The sequence below is a fragment of the Schizosaccharomyces osmophilus genome, chromosome 1 (assembly GCF_027921745.1).
Source record: "Schizosaccharomyces osmophilus chromosome 1, complete sequence".
NCBI lineage: Eukaryota > Fungi > Ascomycota > Schizosaccharomycetes > Schizosaccharomycetales > Schizosaccharomycetaceae > Schizosaccharomyces > Schizosaccharomyces osmophilus.
In genome coordinates, this window is record NC_079238.1 from 91,632 (window position 1) to 106,581 (window position 14,950).

At 37.8% G+C, this 14,950-nt stretch overlaps 6 protein-coding genes across 6 annotated transcripts; 3 read left to right on the forward strand and 3 right to left on the reverse strand.

Moving 5' to 3' along the window:
- Window positions 1-375: 375 nt before the first annotated feature.
- SOMG_00043 (alcohol dehydrogenase) lies at window positions 376-1,416 on the forward strand (the record flags this gene model as incomplete). Its single annotated transcript, XM_056178842.1, has 1 exon — window positions 376-1,416. One exon carries the CDS (start codon window positions 376-378, stop codon window positions 1,414-1,416), a length of 1,041 nt encoding a protein of 346 aa, XP_056037184.1.
- Window positions 1,417-3,353: 1,937 nt separating this feature from the next.
- SOMG_00044 (arylsulfatase) lies at window positions 3,354-5,039 on the forward strand (the record flags this gene model as incomplete). Its single annotated transcript, XM_056178843.1, has 1 exon — window positions 3,354-5,039. One exon carries the CDS (start codon window positions 3,354-3,356, stop codon window positions 5,037-5,039), a length of 1,686 nt encoding a protein of 561 aa, XP_056036693.1.
- Window positions 5,040-5,924: 885 nt separating this feature from the next.
- SOMG_00045 (sulfonate/alpha-ketoglutarate dioxygenase) lies at window positions 5,925-7,145 on the forward strand (the record flags this gene model as incomplete). Its single annotated transcript, XM_056178844.1, has 1 exon — window positions 5,925-7,145. The coding sequence occupies one exon, from the start codon at window positions 5,925-5,927 to the stop codon at window positions 7,143-7,145; it is 1,221 nt and encodes a 406-aa protein (XP_056036692.1).
- Window positions 7,146-8,068: 923 nt separating this feature from the next.
- SOMG_00046 (aromatic aminotransferase) lies at window positions 8,069-9,550 on the reverse strand (the record flags this gene model as incomplete). Its single annotated transcript, XM_056178845.1, has 1 exon — window positions 8,069-9,550. The coding sequence occupies one exon, from the start codon at window positions 9,548-9,550 to the stop codon at window positions 8,069-8,071; it is 1,482 nt and encodes a 493-aa protein (XP_056035272.1).
- A 747-nt stretch (window positions 9,551-10,297) lies between these two features.
- On the reverse strand, window positions 10,298-10,984 carry SOMG_00047 (elongation factor 1-gamma; the record flags this gene model as incomplete). Its single annotated transcript, XM_056178846.1, has 1 exon — window positions 10,298-10,984. The coding sequence occupies one exon, from the start codon at window positions 10,982-10,984 to the stop codon at window positions 10,298-10,300; it is 687 nt and encodes a 228-aa protein (XP_056035268.1).
- A 1,461-nt stretch (window positions 10,985-12,445) lies between these two features.
- On the reverse strand, window positions 12,446-14,077 carry agp3 (plasma membrane leucine transmembrane transporter Agp3; the record flags this gene model as incomplete). Its single annotated transcript, XM_056178847.1, has 2 exons — window positions 12,446-14,011; window positions 14,072-14,077. 2 exons carry the CDS (start codon window positions 14,075-14,077, stop codon window positions 12,446-12,448), a joined length of 1,572 nt encoding a protein of 523 aa, XP_056036714.1.
- Between the last annotated feature and the right edge of the window lie 873 nt (window positions 14,078-14,950).

Here is a 14,950-nt window from a genome sequence, read left to right on the forward strand (position 1 = left end):
TACAATAAGAGGTGGCAAACATATGAAACAATTCGAGACGTAAAAGTCGCAGCTGAGAGAAAAAAATTTATAAATTTCTGATGAATAGGGTGAAAGTATTATGTTTTCTGTGAGTGAGGCGCCCTGTTTACATATACGACTTTGACGGTTTGAATTTAGAACCTAAACAAAAAAAGTAGTCGTAGGCGAATGGACATGATGTTCGCTGATCAGAGACCACGGATGTCAATAGAATAAGAGTTTTTGCCCTACAAATCAGGCGAATGCTTACATATCATCATAACTTAGTCTGAATGTTTTATAACGTCATTTGTATTTACGAAATAAATAAACAGGACGTACATAGCAGAGTCTCAAAGATTCTGCACCTAAAATATGCCGTTGCAATATGTTATTAGAGACAAAAAGAGCGGATTTGAACAATTAAAAGCTGAAGAAGTCGAACAAATTGAAGCTCTTAAGCCTAACGAAGTTCGAGTAAAACTAAAGGCTGCTTCGCTCAACTATAGGGATCTGACTATAGCCAAGGGTGAATATCCCCAAGCTTATAACATACCAGTGGTTCCTGGGTCTGATGGAGTAGGCATTATTGAAAAGGTTGGCGATGACGTTGAAGGATTTAAGCCTGGGGATACCGTAATCGGCAATTTTTTTACTGATTATATTGACGGAGGACCGACTAAACATGGTTTGTATGGAGCATTAGGTGGCACTCATGATGGTACGTTCCGTCAAGTTGGTGTCTTCCCTGCTCGTATATTGGTTCATGCCCCTAAGAATTTAAGCTATGAAGAGGCATCCACTTTACCTTGTGCCGCCGTGACCGCATGGAACGCTTTGTTTGGATCCAAGGAGCATCAGTTGAAGCCTGGTCAAAATGTCTTGATCCAAGGCACTGGTGGTGTTTCCATTTTTGCACTCCAGTTCGCTGTCGCAGCTGGTGCTCGTGCCACCGTCATTTCTTCTTCAGATGAAAAGCTACAAATTGCCAAGAAGTTGGGCGCTAGATATTTGGTCAATTATAAAAAGAACCCTGATTGGGCCAAGCCCACTTTGGAAGCCACCAACGGTGTTGGTTATCATCACGTCGTTGAAGTTGGCGGTGAAAAGACCATGGGTCAATCTTTAGAGGCTGCAATTGTTGGTGGAGTCATCAGCTCTATAGGATTCGTAGCTAAACAAGGTGGTAGTTCTGATCTTACCTCTGTAATTGTGCAATTACTCAACAAAAATATCCATATTCGCGGTATTTATGTCGGTCCTGTAAATATGTTCGCAGATATGATTGCTTGCATTGAGGAGAATGACATTCATCCAGTCGTTGATAAGGTATTCCCCTTTGACCAACTTAAGGAAGCCTACAACTACCAACAGAGTCAGCAACACGTTGGTAAAGTTGTCCTAAATATCTACTAATTAATATAAATATATTAAAAATAACCAAGAGTAAGAAACAACTCCGTTGAAGGAAACTTTCATCAGCGGCTGTGTCAACCTGGGAAAGCTTCAAATCCTACAACATGGATATTTGATTTAGTTTTCGATCCCTTAGAGTGTATAAATCTGTTTTCAATCCATATTAGCTATTATGTAGGTGATTTCTGTAAAAAGTGTTTATTCCTTGCAGCCTTATTCTCATTTTTAGAGTGGACTACTATCTTCCTTTAGACATTCGATCCCCTAAGTAAACAAAAGCACGATACTTCGAATTTATTTTCAATATACAACTTGCTCTTTAGACTCTTGAACTGGCAGTGTGGTAATAAAATTGTTTGCAATAAATTACTTTGCATAATCGTCCAAACTTGTAGGGCCCATAGCTTCTAATTATTGCATCTCTATTTCTTAATCGCTGGCAGAATCTACCTAAACCTTTTGTGAAGGTTTTGCTGTCTCTTCAGCAAGTTTTGGTTGTCTATTCTCGCTTTTCATTCATAAACAGACCTAAACTTTTACACTTTAATCTCTTTCTTTTCCTATGAATTTGGGCTTTCTTGCTCAAATGCAGCTTTCTTCTGTGCGTGCGAAAGAAAAAACCTTTATGAATTGGAAAATGATTCATTTTGTTTGTTTGCGAGCCATTAAAAAAAAAACCGTAAAATGCATTATCTCCTTTAACGTTATCATATACATCCTTACTCTACTTTAGTCGTCTGCGTTTCCATTCGTTAATAAGTAAACAAGTCATGAGATGTGTCATTTTAGTTTATTGCTGAAGTTTCAAGGCTTGATGAGTCTTAATTAATCACAGCTGTGATCGAAAGCAACACTAGTAATGTAAGGGATGGCAGAAGAACTTCCCATTTTTATCATGTCTTAATCTTTTAATGCTTTTACCTTAGCTGAACTATTGTTACGCCGCCATAGTGAAAACGTTCGAACTTCATTTCGGTGCATGTGAAACGAAAAATTAGTAGTTGGCCTTTAAAAATAAGAAAGTAGTAAGAGCGGGGAGGAAACCAAATGAACGATGCGACATTTCTAATAATGCAAGTAAATTATTCTTGCTTTAGTACCTACCTATGAGTAGTACTCTTTTAGTAGACATTGTATTAGCTTGGCAATAGGAAGCTCACCAGAATGAAAGGAGCAAGAGGACCCTTTGAAGGAAGCAAAGCAAGTAAAAGTAATAAAATGGTGATTAATCATATTTAAAAAGGATAGGCCCACAGCATCTCGGATTCCCATGTTGCCTGCTACCATAAACTAATCTGAGAGTAGGCAAGCTTCATTGCGGTAATCGAACTTATTATAGATTGCAAGCGGAAATTCTTACTTGCTTTGTTAACGTTTATTAGCCATAGCAAAGGTCCTCGCCCATCAATAAATGGGAGTGACTCTGTTTCTTTGAAAACAGCTCTGTTTATAAAGTTTTCAGATCTCTTTGCCGAGGTTTTTGTTTACCTTGAATTCATTTCCGTCAATCTATTTTAATAACATGCACATTACCTCGAAAAACAAATTTAAAAAACCCAACTTTCTCCTTTAACCTCTACAGGGAAGCTATTTTGTCAGAAGAAAGTAAGCAACTCATCCCTCTATAACCTTATGTTGTTCCGTACAAATATTCTCCTACCAAGTACTCCGTATTACAAATTGTAAACAAAGCAAAGTAACAAAACATGAAGCAATTCGAAACGAAAATTGTGCAACTTGAAGAAGAAATTTGTGATGTTCTTTTTTCTAATCAGTAGATAAGCGCATCTTTTTAGTGCTATATATTCCACCAGGCGACTCACTCAGCAGTAGAACACGCAGAGATCCTTGTAAACAAAAGGTACCGCTTAACTTGATCCTTCTTTTTGTTTCTTTCCTTTTTTTTGAACTTTCAATTTTCCTTTTTAGCAGACAACATGACAAAATCTCCAAACTTTCTCATTATTGTTGCAGATGACTTGGGTTGGTCAGATGTTGGAGCGTTTGGATCAGAAATCAACACACCCAATTTAGACGCCTTGGCCAAGGAGGGCCTTCGCTTTACTGACTTTCATACAGCATCAGCTTGTTCACCGACAAGGTCTATGCTCTTGTCTGGAACCGACAACCATCTTGCCGGTCTGGGTCAAATGGCAGAGTTTGCATCACGGATCCATCAATGGGATGGCTATCCTGGATACGAAGGCTATTTGAACTGGCGGGTAGCAGCTTTGCCTGAGATTTTGAAGGAAAAATATGATACCATAATTTCCGGAAAATGGCACTTGGGATTAACCAAAGAAACTTCTCCTTCAGCTCGTGGATTTGAAAAAGTATTTTCCTTACTCCCTGGTGCTGGCCATCATTTTAAAGATTACAAACCTTCAGATGAAAATTACAAAGAGAGTTCAGATGAACTAAAGAAATTACTTCCCCCTCTCTATATGTCTGGAAGCGAATTCGTCGACGCAGATAAAGAGCTCCCTGAAGATTTCTATTCTTCAGATTATTTCGCTTCCAAGCTCATAAATTATCTTGATGAACATTATAGAAAAGACAAAGATAAACCTTTCTTTGCGTACCTTCCATTTACCGCTCCTCACTGGCCTCTACAAGCACCTCGTCATCTCATCGAAAAGTACAAAGGGAAATATAATAAAGGCCCAGATGCTTTGCGGTTATCCAGGCTAGCAAAGCAGGAGACGCTTGGAGTCTATAACAGCACAACAGACGGTCCTCCAGCAGAAGTATCTACCGATGAAGAAAAACAGTGGTCAGATATGAGTGAAGAAGAACAAAAAACTAGTTCAAGGACGATGGAAGTTTACGCAGCAATGGTCGAACAACTCGATCGGAATGTTGGAAACGTGATTCAATATTTAAAGGAAAAAGGAGAATACGACAACACATTTGTTTTGTTTATGTCGGACAATGGTGCTGAAGGTGCTATTCTTGAGAATAAACTTTTAAATGGAGAGAAAGTTTCTGACCTCATTCGTCAAAGATATAATAACACATTTGATAATCTAGGAAATAGAAACTCATTCGTATGGTACGGCCCAAGATGGGCGTTGGCTGCCACGGCTCCTTCAAAAGATAGCAAATTTTACATTTCAGAAGGTGGAATCCGTTGTCCACTTATTGTTCGATTCCCTCCAATCATTAAGAACCCAGGAGGCATCTCGCATGACTTTACTACAGTTATGGATATCACTCCAACTGTCCTTGAGCTAGCGGGCATTCGACACCCATATCCTCGATACAATGAAAGGGATGTTTTACCATTGAGAGGGAAATCTTGGGTAAATCATCTTGCTAACGGGGAACCTGTCTATGATGAAGAAGTAGACTTTACTGGATGGGAATTATTTGGCCAGCGCGCAGTAAGACGTGGACCTTGGAAGGCCATTTACGTTCCCAAATCAAACGCCTTTTCTGTTGTAACTCAAAAGTATAAGAGCGGGCGAGGTGGTGATTCGAAATGGAGGCTTTACAACGTAAAAGAAGATTGTGCTGAATCCAAGGACCTTTCTGAGGAGAGGCCAGATATACTCCGTGATCTGGTCAATTATTGGACTTTGTATGTCAGCGAGACAGGCTTAGTTCCTGTCGTTGAAGATTAAATTGGAAGTTTGGTAGATAATTTCTAATCCTATTTTCTCTTTTCTATATTTAGTTTGTTCAAAAATTTTGTTAGTTCCTTAAATAATATATCATTATTTACAAGTTAGAAAAGAAAAAACGTTACTTTCTTAGGCATCTACTATGCGTAGCTTACTGATATGGAGTTGCCTGAATCAAGGAAAGCAAATGTCGGCAAAATAATTATGTGTGATGTAGAGTATAGCTATTTAAAAGTAATATCCCGTTATTTTTTATTATTTACCTACTTGAGGTAGAGAAAAGCTGTTATGAGAATCTTTCAATTTTCTAGATATACTAGTAAACATAGCGTAAAATGTAAATAACCGTTCAATTGCACTAATGATTATACACTCCCAGTGCATGATAGTTACAGTACCAGAATTTTAAAAATTATTGAAATATAAAGTGTTTATGAACTTGATCATGCGTAGTTCTCAAGCAAGGCAAACTTTGAGATAGCAGAAAGGTGTCTCCTTGCATCATACTTTTAGTGGATGGTTTTACAACTTTAGTCGTTAAAAACAAATTTATAGTACTTTTTCGCGAACTCGGTTTCTCCCTTTCGTAGATTAACGTATACTCTTTAGTATTGTTACTTCAACGAATGTTGAATAATATAAAACGACGTATGACGGGGTGGTGGATTGTTATTGCGACCATTCGTCTTACGTTGTGCCCTTCAATGGTAACTTTGCGAATATAGCAAATCTAGACGAATATAAGGCCAAGGATTAGCAATTCTTCGCAATTGCCTACAAACTTTAGAAAATGAATAAAGGATATCTCATCCGGTTCAGGTATATAAATACTCGCAGATGCACAGCAAGAATCTTTATCCATAGCCATAAGACAGACTGTACCTAATGACAAGCACACTTTCCACCCCAGCTGCGACTGTTTCGCTCTCCGACGATGTTCAGCATTTGCGTTTAAATAGTGAAGCGTCGGGTAGTAATTCTTCTGAATTTTCACGAGCAATCTTTAATGGATATAATGATACAACAGAGGAGAAGCAAGAAGAGACTTACACTGAGCTTGATCTAGATGGAAGAGGCCTTAAGCGGTTTGTCCTTCCCAAAGATTACAAATTCGCCGACGTGTTACCCTCCTATCCTAAATCGCACGACCAAACTTTGAGGGATATAGAATTCAAGGACAAAGGACTGTTGGCTAACCCTAGCTTTACTAATTTACTTCGTGATGTTTCCAAGGTAGAGCATCTTTCTCGTGACCTTGGCACAGTTCTACATGGAATTCGACTCAATCAACTGGATGAAGAACAAAAGAATGAACTCGCAAGGCTCATTGCAGAACGAGGTGTTGTATATTTTCCAGACCAGAGGGAGATGACCAATGATCAATTTCAGCAACTTGGTCGTTATTATGGCGTAACGCACGTACATGGCGCAAATGCTCGTCCTAATGATCCTGCCAAGTCTGACTTTCATGTGGTTTACTCGGATCGATACTCTGCTTTTGACATTGAAGACAACCGTACGAGTTTAGAGAGATTTCATTCGGACGTGAGTTACGAAAAACAGCCACTTGCCACAACATTCTTTCGGGGATTAACCGTTCCTAAATATGGAGGGGATACTATTTTTGTTTCTGGATACGCAGCTTATGAAGCTCTTTCCGACCCATTGAAGCGTTATTTGGAAGGACTCACAGCAGTTCATTCAGGTGTACAACAAGCAGATGCAAAGAAAGAGCTTGGCTTAAACTTGCGAAGAGAAGGTATTGAGACTGCCCATCCTGTTGTGCGCACACACCCAGTGACCGGATGGAAAGCACTATATGTTAACCCTGGTTTTACAAGATACATTGTCGGAATTCCACGTGCGGAATCAGATGCTGTTCTTGGTTATTTGTTTCAACTTCTCTCAACCCTTTCGGCAAGTACCCTCCGTGTACGGTGGTCTCCATATGGTGTTGCAGCTTGGGATAACAGAATCATTATTGCTCATTCAGCTACTTACGATCATTATCCTCAGACGCGTCACTTTGTAAGAATCGGCGTTCATGGCGAAAAACCTTTTTACGATCCAAACTCCAAAGAACGGGCCAAGGACTTACGGAAATGAATTCTCGAATTTTTTTTTCACAGACACTAGTTTTTTTAACATACATGATTCACAATATCTTTTGCTTTTACTTATGCTTATGCTTATGCTTTGCTTTATTTTTCTAATCTTTCACTTCACATCCTTAATAATACAATTTTCTAATATTTTTCGTATTGCAAGTTCATTTTTAATATGTTTTGTGGTTAGTACATTGTTTTCTCAGATAAATAAATAGTCGACTCTTTTATAATGGGGTATTTCCGATTTGGTTCTTTAAGAAAAAAATAATTGAATAATCAAAGAAAATGATGTTGATATCTTAACTTACAATAAATGGAAATTTTGACTACGCAAGCTTTTGAGAGCAAATGTCTTATAGAATCAACAATCAAACACGATACAGTCTGTGCATCTGATACTTTGTTTTATTTGCTTTACTTACCAAAGCACTTTAAACTAAGTAGAGAACTGTGTTTTGGTTGTTTTATCAGTAACGTGACATGTCTCGATGTCTCAACTTATAAGAAAAATCAAGTAGTAATACATTAGCACCTCAATAACTTGGCTAAGTGCTTTTCATTATATAATTTGTATGAATGGCTAAAGTTAGCGAGACTGAGATTCGTTTGTAAATACATATGCTGTACAAACTATACGAGCAAATGCTAGAGTACCAAAATAAAAAAAAAAATTATTTATACAAAACTTAAAGTCTGCCGTCGACTCTTGGGCTAAAGCTTGCTGGTATTTGCAATCACATGAGATCTATCAATTCGGAACAATCAACCATTTTCTACTCTATGAGATGAACCGAAATAAAAATTTTAAACAACTATTAGTAAAATGTCGAATCAGTCTACATCCAAAACAAACCTTCATCATCGAGTCTAAATTATAAAAAAATCATCTCGCGCAAACAAACTCTTATCATGTACGTATTACTATGATATAGCTTGTAATTCTTTTTCATCAAATTTAAAATAGTCTTTTAGAGTTGAAGCGAACCTTTGCAGTCCCATTTCAAATTTATCAACAGGGGCAATGGAATAGGCAAACCGAAAAAAAATTTGATCGTTTTTATCGGGATAAGCCATAAATAACTGTCCACAAATGGGTTTCACTCCCTTTTGCAAAAGTGCCTCGAAGATTTCCAATTCAATATCAGAAACAGACTTGTTTTTACTGTCAAAAAGATAACGATCTTTATTAATCTCAACCCATAAGAACAGACCAGCCTTTGGAGCTTTATAAGAGCATATACTTTTTGGAAGGTGTTTATTTGCGGATTCAAGCAAAGCATTTCGGCGGATAGTGTAAGTACGTTGTAACTCTTGCAACCACAGGAAGAATCCTTCTTGTTTCCAATGATTTAAGATGGCAAACAAAGTGACTTGAGAGATACCTGAAGGGCTTTCCGTCGATACCTCCGCAGCTCGTGTAATGCGGTCAATGAAAAGTTGGTTACCAGTAATCCATCCTAATCGGCTTCCTGGAGCAATCAGTTTTGAAAAAGAATCAATTCGCAAAACCCGACCTTCCACGTCAAGTTTCAAAAAGGATGGTACTAGTTTCTTTACGAACGAGGACAAAACAGTAGAGTTTTGCATACTATCTTGCTTTTGGTTTCCTTCTTCCAAAGTACTTCCATTATAACTGTCCATTTGCAAAAAGTAATACGGCTCATCTTCAATAATGATGATGTCGTATTTTTGAGCTAATACCATGATTTTTTTTCTCCGATCAATGGATAAAGTGCTGCCAGTTGGGTTTTGGCCAGTTGGAATCGTATACAATATACGAGGACGTGACCCTTTTGAAGGGTCCCAATTTTCCATAATTTCTTGTAAGCTTTCGGGAAGCATGCCCTCTCCATCCATGTCAATCGAAATGAAATTTACCCCAAGAGGAGACATTGCAGTTATAGCAGCAGGGTATGTATATTTCTCTATAAGAACGGGATCTCCATAGTTAATAAGTAGCCTCAGACAGTATTCGAGACCGATTGTGTTTCCGTTCGTCAATTTAATTTCCCATTCCTTGTAAGGTGGAGAATGGGCTAGTTTGACATGCTCCTTTATGAAGTTGACTAGCTCTGGAATACCTTGGCATTGTCCATATTGTAAAGCTCCCTCAAAATCTAACCCATTTTCATTCTCATCTCTTCCTAAGTCATATGAGACATCAGCTTCTTTAGGGTAACTATTTCCGGCGCCCTCATGAAAGCAGCCGAGCTCTGGGAAACGCACTGAAAGCCTTCGAAGAGCAAATTTACTAGGATGGGGAATCCCACCAGAAAACGATATTAAATCGATATCTGTGTTGCACTTTATGCGATCCAACATTTGAAAGGGTCCTTTTCCACGAGCTCTGGCTTCTCGTGACAAATGATGTTGAAACTTGTCATTAAAAATAGAAGGAGACATGGAAAATTGCTTGGTTTATACCCTAAGAATGCAAACTTGTATGCTTTATGGCTCTAAATTCCAAATGAAAGCAGATTAACACAGTTCTATCCGAAGATCCTTTTCTTTACATATAAAAACTACCAAATTATATAAAGAAGTATCTATGATTTCGACATGGAAGCAAAAACGAGTTTTTTTTGAAGCATAGGACTTATGCGAGGAGTGCCAACTGGTGGTCCTTGTAGATCAGATTTTTAAGATCTGTATCTATGGAGATAAGAAGGAATAGGATTGATTACTTATAGGAAACAAGCAACACCAATAATAATAATAAATAAATTAAAATAAAATAAAAACACAGAAATAAACAGACTGAGAGTAGTTCTTGTACTAACAAATATTCTGTTTTTATTAATTCTAGATAGATTCTAACAGTTTGTTAAAACATTTATAGATCACAATAGTCGCAAGTTGATTGAAAAAAATGTATTGAAGCCTGCAAAAGAAGGACATGTATTATTGCATTTCTGATGCACTATTGTGCACTAGTTTAGACCTTTGTCATAACGTCCGATTATCGCTTTTACCTCTTAGACAAATTCCCTGTACTTTTTAGAGCTTATCCTTAAGGTGTATTTTAGGATATCTGGTTTTTGGCAGTAAGACGTAGTACAATACAAATCCATTTCATATAGAAAAAGAAATATCATTGTCTAAATCATTATCATTGCATCATAGATTTTGGTAGTTTCATCAGTTCAGCGATTACTCCCGCTTACTTAAAATCGGACTTGGTGGTGCTTTAGGGATAGGAACTGGTTCACTTAAAAGCTGTAAGGGACCACAGAGTTGATCGAACTTTACCTTCGGATAAGCATTCTTGTAGTATCGTTGAGTTTCTGGAAACTTTGCTAAATCATCTTTGGTCATAACAGATGACAATATAAAGTACAAGTGGGCCACAGCGGCAGCATCTGCAACCGTTGGATCTTCTCCAACAAGAAACTCCTTGTCTTTTACTTGACGCTCAAACACTGTAAGGACAGAAAATGTCTTTTTCTTAGAATTCTCCTCAGTCTTCGGATCATACGGAATGGAGCGCATTCTGCCAGCTACCCAGGGAATACAAGCATCATAAAACTCCTGATTGAAGAAACAAGCCCATAACAAGACTTCTGCCCTGGCAAGTGCATTAGCACCGCCTACCGTTCCCACTGGGTCAAAGCTCGCAAAGTAACTAGCGATGGAAATAGATTGCCATAGACTAGTCCCGTCAGCACCCACGAAAACAGGAATTTTTTGTATGGGAAATTTATCAGCCAAATGTTTAGGAAAAGAACCAGGTAACGTATTTGAAGCATTCTCTACACCCAAGCCCAGCATCGCAGCTGTACTAAGGACCAAACCAACACGAGGGGATTTGACAGAACCGTAGACAGTACCGAAAGCCATATTTGAAATTTCACTTGTTTCCTCTAAAACGCTCAAGAACTGACTATATATTATTACGATGGTAGTGGCTAGAAGACGTAAATGGAAAGGGAAGAATACTGGTTCCGTCCGTAATATGCATGTGATGCTGTACTTACATCACGGAGGGGAGAAATTACGCTTCCACTTTACTTGAATCCTCTACGTGAAGAAATTCATAGAAAGTATTTAGATCCGTCTCTTCATTGAGGCTCTTTCAACACTTTGTTTGTAGCTTTAGGATGAATAAATCCTAGAAATACGTCAATTCGAGGTCTATTACTGAAACTAATTTGCTAGAAAAGAGTTTTGCCAAAGATATCTCTACCGTCGTAAAAACAATTGATAAGTACCAATAAGGGTACAAAAATGCGGGTAATGTATATAAGCGTTCATAATAAGTATAGGACGTCTTCGTCAAATTGACTTTTACCATGCCTTTTCAGAAGAGTGCTACAAGTATACAGGTACTATTGTTCTGTTCTAATCTTTCTGTTAACATTTTCCGCAAACAACTTGTAAGCAAAAGTGGTTTGAACTGAAACCATAAATAATGTCACATCCCATCATGTAAACAAAACCCAGAAATCCTTTTCAGGAATTACAAATGCAAATTGAAAAAATTTGGTATTTTTTAGGTAGAAAATTTCCAAATAGTACTGGATAGTTTTTAACCCGGTGTAATTAAGACCGCTTTCGGTACATCAGGAGTTTATGCACATTTGCCTGCATATGCAGTCTTATTCACTTTAAAAAAAAAAGAAATGTTATAACCTTTATTTCTTTCATTCATACGCTTTTCATTAAGAATGAAGTTCGTCTTGGGACGATCAATTCAGCTTCGATTTTTTTGTTTATTGTTACTTCATTAGTAACAGTCATGCGCGGCGGTAGATATATCAATATCATACTGTCGATTCACGAAATAGGTTTAGTGTTTCAGAAATGGTCCTCCTAGGCCATAACCATTCGGCTTTAGGTTGATTATAAGTCGCGTTGCCGAAAGTATTAGGCATGGAGAAAGGCTATAATGAATTATAAATATCGATTCCTATTTATACTATGTTATACAGTTAGAAGAGGATGATCATTTGTTGTATAGAAAGTGGAAATGTTGTTCTTTTCTAGATCATCCCGTGAATTCCCTTCATTGTTTTGGGTTAGGGATTTATTTAAAATAGAGTTCTAGTAATGAAACAAAAAGCTTTTCTTCGAGAAATAAAGTGGGTTATGAGTAACTGTTTGATGATATCGTATTGTTATAAAGATCATACAGCGTACTCGCACAAATAGGTCAACAGCATTGTAATTAATTCCTTTTATTATTACCTACCTTCATCAATAACTCGGTTCGATAATCATTAGCTTCATAAAGTTTAGATAAGTATATACAAGACAGCTTAGTTTTCGGCCTTCTATTTTCTTCCCCGGATGGGAGCTTATTTATTTCATGCTCTTTTCATCGTCTGCCATCCAAGAATCTAGCTGAGAGCTTGGATCTGAGCGGTTTGTTCCGAGGTCAATTTCAGAAAGTCTCCAAAACCGTGTCTTCGCAAAGAATTTGTACGTAAAATAAATAATAGGAAAAAGTGGCAACAAAATATACGAATCAACGAAACTAGCTGCATTAAATGGACTTAGTGAGGTCCAACCTTGAATTAGTGCCAAAAAAACAGTAGCTGCTAAACCAAAATAAGCATTCCATGGAAACAAAAACGATTTGTATAACAGCTCGTCAGTATGGTGTCCTTGTACTTTCCATGCACGTCGAAACCGGATATGAATAAATGAGATAGATCCCCAAACCAGGAAGGTTGAAACACCGCTCAAATTTACAATATAGTTATAGGCTTTTTGTGCTCCGGTGCTGACGTTCATCAATGATAGGGCGCCAAATAGATTGGTAAAAACAACGGCATAGATAGGTACGCCTCGCTTATTTACTCTACCCAATATGCGAGGTGCTTTTCGTTCACGAGCCATAAAGAGGATTGTACGTGACCCAATGTAAATAGAACTGTTTACACTAGAAAGGCTTGTTATAAAAATAAAAGCGTTGATTAAATGACCACCTCCTTCCCAGCCCGCAATTTGGATTGCTATTGTCATGGGACTTTTTAGAGTACCACTAGAACCACCAGACAACTCTGGTGAATTGGAAGGACAAGTAAGTCCAAAGAAAAATGCAGATCCAACATAAACGAAAAGAATTCGCCAAAATACTTGCCGGATAGCACGGGGTACTGCGACTTGAGGGTTCTTTGTTTCTGTGGCAGCTACGCCAACGGATTCACATCCAGAATAAAAGGAAGAGCAGTATGTAAAAACGGATGCAACTCCTCTAAATCCGTGCACAAATGGGCCAGGGTTGTGCCAATACCGAAAGCCCAATGCGCCCTTCTGATGTACCAGGCCTCCTGCCGCATAAATGATGGAAAACATAAAGTAGGCGACAAGTCCCAACAGTTTTATTAGAGCAAGCCAAAATTCTGCTTCGCCAAATGCCTCTACCCCTAAAAGTTGAAATGAAAGGAAAAAAACCCAAAAGAGGAGAAAATAGCCCCAAACTGGCACTTTATCACTCCAGAATAAAAATATACTTGTTAATGTGTTGTATTCATTGGACAAAACGGCTACCCAGTTGATAAAATAGTACCAGCCGACGACGACCCCAAATGCTTTATCGACCATTCGGTCTGAAAGTTCTGTGAAAGCTCCTCCAGTTGGATACATGGTGGTGATTTCTCCTAATGACTGCATTACACTAAATGCTATGATCCCAACACCAGAAAATCCAATTAAAAGAGACGCAGGACCTCCATTTGCGAGTGCACCGCCCGATCCAACAAGCAATCCAGGACCGATGATACCAGCCAAAGCCATCATACTGAGATGCCTCGACTTTAGTTTTCGTTTCACGCCATGTTTATATTCTTCCAATTGCTCGGCTACGACTTCAACGGACGGCTCGGTTTCCGAACTTTTCTTTTCGATGTCTGATTCAGATTCCTATTCATTTTGAGTTAATATAAAATCACCTGAGGTAGTACAAATCTAAAATAACAATACCTGCATATATTAGACTTAATTATAAAAGGAAAGGAGAAGAATCTTCACAAATAAGTAATTTTCATTCATCCTACACATAGTATTACGACAGGCTCAAAATGGCCTTTCTCCTAGATAATAATATGAGCAAATCTTCATCCAACAGACTTTCTTATCGCTGTCATATTGATACTGCAATAGATTAGATTACAGCTACTGGGTCTTATTACCAGTAGCAATGAGCCAGGACAATGAAAATTTTGTATATGCTTATACCAATTAAAGGTTTACATAGCGATACCCTTATAAGGGAAATGGAAGAATTGATCGCAGCTTTCTTTATTTCTATTGGTAACATTTATAATTCAAAATTATAAAACTATGAAGATGAGACGAATATCCCTCCTCGCTTTTTAAAGTCGCTAGTTGTATCCATCCAGTAATTGTTTACAACCATTTCTTCTGAAAATTTAAAACATACAAAAGCAGAAAAACTCAAAGTTGGTAGACATTATGATCCTATTTTTGTCGCATTTTGAAGGATGACTATAGGCTCTGATAGCAAAACTCCAAAAAGACACTTGCAAGATAAACTTCGTACTTTTACAATTCAGGCTTTGTCCTCGATTTATTATGCAGTGTTTCTTTCAGCGAGAACTGTTACGATAGGTACTCGAATTCATTTGGATTGATATTTATATCTATATAGTTTTCTCAGGTACTAAGTGCTCAGCTTGCCACCTTCTATTTTACTATTTGTTGATGTATGAAATCACTGCATTCCTACCATTGATCATCTTGTAAACAAACAGTTTTATGAATCCCTTCATTATGGATACGCTAACTGTTTGAATAAAAGAAAAAATTATGCCAATGATATATTTTCGTTGCCTCCGGTCA